This window comes from Marmota marmota, unplaced genomic scaffold (genome assembly GCF_001458135.2).
Source record: "Marmota marmota marmota unplaced genomic scaffold, marMar, whole genome shotgun sequence".
In the NCBI taxonomy this organism is placed as follows: Eukaryota; Metazoa; Chordata; class Mammalia; order Rodentia; family Sciuridae; genus Marmota; species Marmota marmota.
Window position 1 is genome coordinate 26693565 of NW_026000142.1, and position 10152 is coordinate 26703716.

The 10152-nt window shown below is 35.9% G+C and overlaps 1 protein-coding gene and 1 non-coding gene across 2 annotated transcripts in view; one reads left to right on the forward strand and one right to left on the reverse strand.

The window, feature by feature from the left end:
* The window catches only part of Slc26a5 (solute carrier family 26 member 5), a 55680-nt gene that overhangs the window by 12488 nt on the left and 33040 nt on the right, over positions 1-10152 (forward strand). The window contains exons 3-4 of the mRNA XM_015488376.2: positions 8791-8995; positions 9445-9584. Coding sequence (XP_015343862.1) covers positions 8844-8995; positions 9445-9584 — 292 coding nt within the window. The 5' untranslated portion in view covers positions 8791-8843. The remainder of the gene's footprint in view (positions 1-8790; positions 8996-9444; positions 9585-10152) is intronic.
* On the reverse strand, positions 1227-1299 carry Trnaa-ugc. The gene has a single exon. It is a non-coding gene; the product is annotated as a tRNA-Ala (tRNA).

The window sequence follows — 10152 nt, forward strand, 5'->3', positions numbered from 1 at the left end:
TTAAAAAAAAAAAAAAAAAAAAAAAGATGTTGTGTCCGCCGGAAAATAAAAAATAAATATTAAAAAAATTCTCTCTTTTTAAAAAAAAAAAAGAATTAGTGCAAGAAAGACCATGGGTAACTAATTAGAACCAATTTAAAAATTAAAATAAATAAGTAAATAAGAAAGACCATGGGGTTGCAATGGTCTTTATTATTTTCTTATTTATCAATTTTTTTTGATCTTCTAAAAAAAAAAAAAAAAAAACCCAGAGAAGTGGTGAACTTGGAATTGGCAGAGGCAGAGGACATGCACAACCAGCCAGGTCTGAAGGCAGAGAGGTGAATGGAGAGTCTTTCTGCATTAGTTATAGTGAACAAGGGTTTCTGATTATTGACTGTAGGATATGGTTGTGCTTTGATATCCATGAGGATTGGTTCCAACCTCCCCCAATGGATACCAAAACCCCTTATATAAAATGGCATAGTATTTGCATACAGCCTACACAATCCTCCCAAATGCTTTAACTAAGCTCTATAGTACTTAAAATATCTAATGCATTGTAAATGCTTTGTAAATAGTTATTATCATATATTGTTTAGGGACTAATGATGAGAATAAAAGTCTGGACATGTTCAGGACAGGCACAATTTTTTTTCCAAAGACATTTGATCTGTGTTTGGTTGATTATGGATGTAGAACCAACAAATATGGAAGGCCAACCATAAAGCATTTTCTTCTTGGCATTTGGAAAGATGGTGAGCCCTGGTCTGAAGAGGCTGGTTCTTGCCTCCTCACCCTAAAATAAATTAAACCACCAACAAAGCCCACTCTGGTACACAAAGCTTTCTGATCTCCATTTTGTTCAAAGAAGAACCCTGTCCTAGACACACATACATACAAGACCATGGAGTTGAGGAAAGTGAAACAAATGAGCCAGAATGAAATCCTTGACTTACAAAGAAAATATACAAATAAGAACCTGATTATGTTATATTATATTAAGGAACATGAAAAATCGAGATAAACAATTACTATCACTAGATAAGAGAAATTTAGGGAAAAGAAAAATCAGTTTTTAAAAATCTGAGTACCCTTAAAGTGATTAAAAAGATATTATTTACATACAATAAAAACAGAATGCTATTAAAAAAGAATCAGAATACAAAAGAATCAAGAAAATTTTTATATTATTTTACTTATTTATTTTTTTGACTGTTTTTGTTTGTTGTTGTTGTTGTTTTGGGTGGTGGTGCTGGGGATTGAACCCAGGGCCTTGTGCATGCAAAGCAAGCACTCTACCAACTGAGCTATATCCCCAGCCCTTGATTTTATTTATAATAAAATAATTTATTTCATGACTATCCTGAGCAACACAGCAAGACACTAACTCAAAATAATAATAATTTCTTGGAAAGACTAAAAGATACAGTTTTTGAAACCTTGCAGAATGCATAGCTAAATGACAAAGCTGTAGAGACTATGCCAGGAATGATAGGAAACAAAGAAACCACCCAGTACGTCTATTAAAGCTTTAGAAATGTACCATAGTGGTGGGGTGGGGGTGCTATTGTATTTAATGTCAAGAATAGAGATGCTAAATATATGGAACAATCCCACACAAATCCCACCCTTAGTCAGCCTTTCACCACTATGATGAAAGGGCCCAACCAGAACAACTGTAGAGTAGGAAAAGTTTATTTGGGGGCTCACAGTTTCAGAGGTCTCAATCCATAGACAGAAGGCTCCATTCCTCTGGTCTCAAGGTGAGACAGGACATCATGGTGGAAGAGTGTGGTGAAGGGAAGCAGCTTACATGGTGATCAGAAAGCTGAGAGAGAGAGTGACTACATTTGCCAGATACAGATATATACCCCAAGCCATGTCCCAATGCCGGCCTCCTCCAGCTACACTCCCACCACTTCAGTTACCACTTAGCTAATCCCTATCAGAGGATTAATTCACTAATTGGGTTAAACTCTTAAAACCAATCATTTCTCCTCTGAAATTTCTGGCATTATCTTACATGTGAGCTTTGAAGGGGAACACCACATCTAAACCATAGGACACCATAAACACCAAATTCTTTCTCTCTCTCTCTTTTTTTTTTTTTTTAAAGAAATACTGGTTTAGAGTTAAAAATAAACCTACCATAATAACTTATGACAAAAATGATTTTAAGAAAGTGATTTATTTAGAAGAATGGAACTAGAGCTGGGGAGAGGTGGTATTATGGTCATAGCAACAATAAGCTAACTACTATGAAGTGATTCCATAGCCCAGCCTCCCAGATAAGGAAACCAAGGGATAAAAGCTTGTCTACAACACACTGTAGTAGGGTGCCAATTCCTGCCTCCAAACACAATCCTTCTAAACCCCAAACCCAGCATATGGTGTTGCCTTTCTGGATACTAAGCTAGGCACCATTTGGCAGAGGAATTTAAGGTAAGGTAAGAGGATATACGTAGAAGAGGGGGAAAGGCTGGGCACAGCATGAGGCTAAATGCTCTGGCAACTTTGGCCTCTGAAGTCCAAATACACTGAGAATATTCAGTCAGCCATGCCTGGGAGCTGCTACAGGTCAGCTGTGTGCTCTGTGCTCAAGAATAAGAGTCCTTCCCTCGCAGAGCTTATAGGCTCTATTCAAGAGCAGCTTGCACAGATTTTAAGGCCTTTTGCTCTTCCTACATATTGGGCCACTATAATTAATGTTTGTTAATAGGGGCAATCAGATAATATATTCTCAGAAGTACAAAGAGAAAGCAGTTTCTCCTATTGCTTTCAGAAATCAGCTGATAAAGTCACAAGTGAAAATCTCCCCCACCCTGGATTATAATTAATAAGGCCTTTGCTATATGCTGTATACTTATTTTAAAAGTTTAAGTTTGTTGCTCTAGGCAGTATAAAAAACAACTTCTTAACAAATAACATTTATTTTTGTTAATTGTTCATGCCAATACCCATGGGGAAGATCTGTGAAAGATAGTAAACTTGACATGTGCTTGCCTATTTGAAATTAAAAGGCTAACGTGCATTATTCAAGTTTTAAATACATAAATTGGCTACTCGGAAAAGATGGATGGATGCCATGAGACTCACTTTCTTTAAGTACCTACAATCCACAGAGACAAATAGTTTTGAAACTTTTAACAATGAAAAGCATTACTGTATAGGTGAGGGTTCTTAGTTTCAGACTACAGAATCCATGCTGGCTAGTTTAAGCACAAAGAGATTTAAGTGGTATTTTGACAAATTTGCAAAATTCTCTTCTCAGAATCTTGTCACTAGAAACCTTATTTAAAGACCATGAAACATAGAAGTGGAAACATAAAAGTAGAGAGTAGAATGGTGTTTGCCAGTAGAAAGGGGACCGGATGATGGGGAAGCATTAGTCAAAATTTCCCTTTAGAAAGAGTAAATCCTAAAGGTTTGTACCACTTAGTACCTGCAGTTAACAGTGCTGCATTGTACACATAAAATTTTACTGAGAAGGTAGATTTTATGTTAAGTGTTCTTATCACAAAATAATAAAACTTTTGGAGATCATGGATATGCACATGCCACATATTGTAAAGTTTTTTAAAAATGGAGATGGTTTCATGGGTGTGTACTTATCTCTAAACTTATCAGTTGTTTTCATTAACTGTGTAGATTTTTTTTAATGTCAACCATATCTCAATAAAGTGATTTAAAAGTAAGTAAATAAAGATGAGAAAACTAAAACCCAGAGAGGCAAGTTATTTTTCCATATTCACTCAACAAGCATTTTTAAGACACTGTACAGCAATGAACTGTACCAGAAGTTCTTTCCTCAGGGACCTCAATCTGTTTTCCCAACAGGTTGTGCATTGTACTCACTACATGAGCTTTAAAAAAATACGGATTCCAGAATTACTAAGTCAGACCTAGAAATCTTTAACCTCCGTCTGGTTGATTCTGACATGCTACCAGACTTGGGAAGACCAGGTCTAGTTGATCACAGCATGACACTGTAGAGAGCTCAAAGTGGTTTAGAACTCCAACCATCTCATTCAGTGTGGAGCATCTTCCACAAAACCAGGGAGAAGTTCTATTATTGCAAAGCAATGAATTCTGTCTCTTAGTTTGAAGTTAAAAAATGTTACTACCATTTTTAACACAACTTTTATTTGTAAATATCTTTGCCTTTAAAATTTGATACATATGGCCTGGGGTTATAGTTCAGTGGTAGAGTACTTGCCTAGCACAGGTAAGGCACTGGGTTTGATCCTCAGCACCACATAATAAATAAATAAAGTTAGAGTCTTTCTTAAAAATTTTTTTGATGCATACTTTGAAGAGGGAATAGAGTTTGTGTTTTGAGACTATTTCTGGATAAGTCACTTACTCTCAAGTGAGTGCAGATGAGTCCATTTTCTTACATACTAAGTGGTAGAGTGAAATGGGATGATCTCCAAGGATATTTTCAGATCTAAACACCCAGAATGACAGATGTTATAAATTATTTTTAAATCCCTTCTTTCATGGCTGTGAAAAATGGGACTTAACCCCTCAGTCAGTTTGCCTCATTAGTATTTTTGCTTGAGCACCTCCAGAATTGTCCCTTTAGACCATGTTAGAAGTGACTTTCCTCATATAAGGATTTGTGTAGTTTTGCAACTTAGTGATCTCATCCTTTTAATTAATATACTGGAAGCTCATTATCTGCCATGTCTCTTAATTTCTTTGCCTCTCTGCTTCTGATAAGGTGGTGGTTATTGATAGCCTTTATGGCTTTAATTATTTAATCATTGTTGATGAAAATAAGCAGAACCAACAAGGAGATTTCATAATATGAGAACAGGATGTTTTACTATTACATCCTCTTCTTTTCTTTCCCAGTTGAGACATTCTGAGCTGTGAAACAGATCTCTCTAGGAGGACACAGATTATAGCTAGGGTTGTAGAACCTCAGAAATATTTGAGAAATCTCTCTTTACTGTGTCTCTTTCTAATCTATAGGAGTTATGGTTGCCAGATTTAGCAAAGAAAAATACAGAATACCCAGTTAAAGTTGAGGTAAACAAAGAATAAATTTTTATGTCACATGTAATATTTGGTACATATTTATACTAAAAAATATGTTGCTTATCTAACATGCAAATTCTACCAAACATCATGTACTTTCTCTGAACCCTATGGAGAAAATATGTCCTAATGCTTTCCTGATTCCATCTAATGTTTGAGATCTAAATTGCATTGAGATTTTCTCTGAATGAAATGGCCTTCAATTAAGGCTGCATTTGCCTCAGACTCAGGAGACAGTGAACTGCCCATCTATATAGAATTCCCTTTTTATGTGAGAACGTAAGTACAGAAGCAAGACTTGCTTGAGAAACCCAAGCTAAATAATTCCTCTTTGTAATTTTGTATTAAATATTTCAAAAACACACAAGTAAAGATACTGATACAATGCATTGTACACTATTTACATTGTATTTATATTTTTCCTTTTTGTTTGTTTGGTAGGGTTGATAGCTGGGTGGATAGGTATGAGTTTTTATTTTGCCATCTCCTAAGTCACTAATTTAGAACCTTGGGTGCACAGTAGCATCACCTGAGAACTTTTTAAACTTTGAATCTCTGCCTGCTTTTCAGACCAAGTAAGACAGAATCCCTGCCTGTAGAGGTAGGCATCAATAGTAGTTAAATCTGCCCACATCACTCCACTGTGCAACCAGGACTGAGAACCAATGCCCTCAGTGAAAATAGCAGATTCAGAGAAACATTTTTACTGCTACAGCATGCCCCTATGTTTAAAATTCCTCTTCAAAACTGATTTCATGGACTTCTCAGTACGTTTACTATTTTTACCATATTTATTATTTTATGTTGCATTACTCTATTATGTCATATATTATAAAGTTTTTTTAAAAATAATCTAATCTGGCTTTAATTGTGTCACTGATTCATTATTAATTTCCTAAAATCTGTCATTTGCTTTTGTTTTCAAATGCTGCTTTGTGATTTTCTTGTCTCTTTCATATCTGTTTCTCTGTCTCTCTTAGGTTATAAACTGACGGTTCTCCATTTAGATTCCTCACTAGAATCATGTCAGGATGCTTTAAGAAACAATGCCTGGGCCTTGCCTCCTAAAGGCTGTCTAATGAACAGGTCGTGTGTGGAACCTGGCTCTAGTGTTTTAGTGTCTGAGGAGAGTCCAGTCTAGCCACAGTTGAAAGCCAGCATTTTAAGTGTCAAGTGCCTGTCTTCCTGGTCATCTGAATTTCTTGGGAACTTTAAAAAAAAATAAAATAATAAAATAAAATTAAATTAAAAAAATATATATATATATATATAATTGTTCCGGTTAATGAAATGAAATGAAGTTTAAGGTTCTAGGAGAAAAACAGGGGTGGCAAGTACTCTTCAGATTAATGGGTGTAAATGAGAGATTCCTGATGTTGGGGCTAGCTAAAGAACTCTTGACAATAAAAATAAGGATGTCTAATATTTATTTCTGCTGCTGTATTTCAGTGTATTAAAATGGTTCCTAGGAGTGGCCATAAAAGTCAGATGACGGGTGTCCACCCAGTCTTGCTAATCTAAAACAAAAAATGTATAATCTTTATCAGATTCTGATGCAAAGTCCTTCTTCCCCAGACTGTCATTCCTGCCTTGGCTCGTTTATGCTGGTAAAACAAAATGCCAAGACTTGAGTCATTTATAAACAATATAAATTTATTTCTCACAGCTCCAGAGGCCAGGAAGTCCAAGATCAAGTTGCCCACCGATGAGGGCCCAGTCTCTCCACCTCCAAGATGGCACCTTACTGCTGCATCACCTGGAGGGGAGGGACACTGTGTCCTCACCTGACAGAAGGGACAAAAAGGGACAGGATCCCTCCATCAGGCTCTTTTATAAGGCCACCTAATCCCGTTTATGAGGGCCAAGTCCTTCTGGCTCAATCCCCCCTATAGGCCACACATCTTCATTGCATAGGCAATTAAGTTTCAACACAAATTTTAGAGATGACAGAAACATTCAAACCACAGCATTTAAATACCATTCTTGGTGGTACTTGGTCACATTGGCTTTTAGCATATAATTTTATTTGAGGCTCTTGAATTTTCAGTCTTTTTGGACATATGCATTTATTTTGCATTCTGCTTTGTGGCCAGTTGCACAAGACTGGTTTCACTTTGGTGAAAACCTGACTTTTCACCATGAGGAAGTTTCATTGACATTAGTGACCCAATGCCATAGGCGCCACCCAAAACTAACCATGCATTTGTTCGCCCCGGCTCCTCTGCTTTTGACTTCCTTCTGCTGGGAATATTGGGTTGTGCAACTTTTTTTTTAATAGACATAATACCTTTGTTTTATTTATTTTTATGTGGTGCTAAGGATAGAACCCAGTGCCTCACACATGGCTAGGCAAGTGCTTTACCACTGAGCCACAACCCCAGCCCAAGGGTTGTGTGCTTTTTATTATTAATATATAGTTCAACGGTTAAGATAGGCACAAAGAATCATGTAGCAAACAACAGTTTACTTACCACTCACCACAATAAAATCTTATGTTTGCTCTAATTATGCCAGTTCTTTTTATAATCTGAACATTGTCAATAACAGTTAGTCGGAGCTCTCTGACTATCCCTCCCTAGTCTCATTCCCCTTCTCTCCAGAAGTAACACCATCTGGTCTTACTGTTTACCATTGTCACAAATGCTTTTGTACTTTTGTACTTTTACACACACACACACACACACACACACACACATATATATATATATATATATATAAAATATATATACTGCTATAACAACATACACTTTTTCTTTGTAAGTTTTTTATTGTAATTGCATCCTCTATATATCTATTGTACCTTACATTTTTATTGAAAATATTTTTTTTAGTTGTAGATGGACACAATAACTTTATTTTGTTTATTTTTTTAATGTGGTGCCTCATACATGCAAGGTAAGCACTGTACCACTGAGCCAAAACCCCAGCTCCAAAATTAAGTTTTTGAGATTTATTGATAATGATGTATAGATTTATTTTCTTTCTTTTAACAACTGCATAGAGTTCAATTTATGAATACACCAAAATATATTTTTTATTGTATACAAGTAGACATTTGGGTTTTTACCAATTGTTTACTGTCATGAAACCATGTGAATATTCTTATATGTGTCTCCAGGTACACAAATATGTTAGATTTTTATTCCTCAATTATTTATTTTATTCAAATAAGAGATATTCACTATGTAGCAAGGAAAAAATATCAACCATTCTAATAGTCTAACACTTGACAATATTATCACCTTTAAAACAACATTATACTAATGTGCTAAAGTTTTTATTTGTGACCTCACAGGGACTTCCATCATGGAGACATGAACATCCAGTCTGAACCATAGAATAATTTGAGGAGTAATCAAATATAAGCATGGAATTGGGAAAGGAAGCTGATACACCTTCTGGAAATTGGGTATCAATTTAAGTGCAGTCTTACTCTCCATTCTGTTTACTTGACATAAACAGATGGCCAGCGTTGGCCTGACTTACAGTTCCCCTTAATATGAACTAGAGACAGCATTAGCCACTGAACTTAGGATGAGCTTTTGTTGAAAGTACACTTGTTGCTTTGGGAGGAAATAAATCACGTTTATGTTTGTATTGATTATGACTTTATTCTACTTATTAGTGCCTACTGTATACAGGATAATGTGTTGGGTGCCCTGGATGTCTAAGAAGTCCTCAGAACTTAGGAATACTGTGAGGAAGAGATGCTTAGGAGCAGTAGGACTTTGGCATCTGACATGAAGGTTTAATTTTCTTCCTTAGTGACTCTCAAGAAATGCTTGTCTCCTGCTGTTAATAAATAATTTTGGAGTACTATGGATCATGCTGAAGAAAATGAAATCCTTGCAGCAACCCAGAGGTACTATGTGGAAAGGCCCATCTTTAGTCATCCAGTCCTCCAGGAAAGACTACACAAGAAGGACAAGGTTTCGGATTCCATTGGTGATAAACTGAAACAGGCATTCACGTACGTTGTGTTCCAATCTGCTCCCTTTATTGTATGGTTCCACCGTGAAGTGAAGGGAGAGTGAATTGTGAGCACTCCTGATGTGCAAAGCCAGCCACAGCAGTTCAGTGTTAGACATAGGATGGAACTTGGGCTTCATCATGGATGTCACCATGTTTATTTTACTTTTACGATGCCTTACTTTTGTGTCAAGTTTTACCCAAATGACCCACTTTCTAATTCTCCACCCACTGCTGAAATATCCACCTCTTCCCTCTGTCTCCCAGAATGTCCAGGCCACTCTGTCTTTTCCCCCACTGCTGACTCTGACCCTATTTAGCAACACCTTGAATCATCAGTTGTGAATGTTTCTTTCTCACTCATGGATATGAGGAAGAGAAAATGTCACACTGTGAACTCTGCAGAGATATTCCTTATTTATAACTTTGTTTCTGTCTTTATATTCACAGCTGTACTCCTAAAAAAATAAGAAATATCATTTATATGTTTCTGCCCATAACTAAATGGTTGCCAGCATATAAATTCAAGGAGTATGTGTTGGGTGATTTGGTCTCAGGCATAAGCACTGGAGTGCTTCAGCTTCCTCAAGGTTAGTAGAATATCTTTCTTTTCTTTTGTTGTTGTTGTTTTTCTTCTTTTGTTTCCCTTGCTATCATCTCCTTGAACAGTTATTTGACCCTTTTCCATCATGATTGCAAATGTATGGTTTTTATCAGATCAGTTTTATAACTTTTAGCTTCCTAACGGATTTCTTCAGAAACTTTACCCTTTAAAAGCCCCAGAAGTATTCATAGCAGAAAATGGTGGCTCTATTTTGCAAATCAGTAAACTGATTTGGCATTACCTTGCTAAGTCAATCAACATTTTGTTGTGGTTGTTATTAAAGTTTTTGACTTCTAAGTCCATGCTCTAATTACAAGGGATCATGATATACTATGATTTTATATTTGATATAAGAACTTAACAAAATATCAATTTATTCATTCCAGTGGCTTGGCATAGACAAAGGTAATAATGACTTCAACAGGTTCTAAGTTAGCTGGTCAAAAATCCATTACCTTCCTAGACAGTTTCCCGAAAATTAATTTCTAATGATTTTTTTTCTTTTTCTTTCTTTCTTTCTTTTTTCTTTTCTTTTTTTTTTTTTTTTTTTTTTT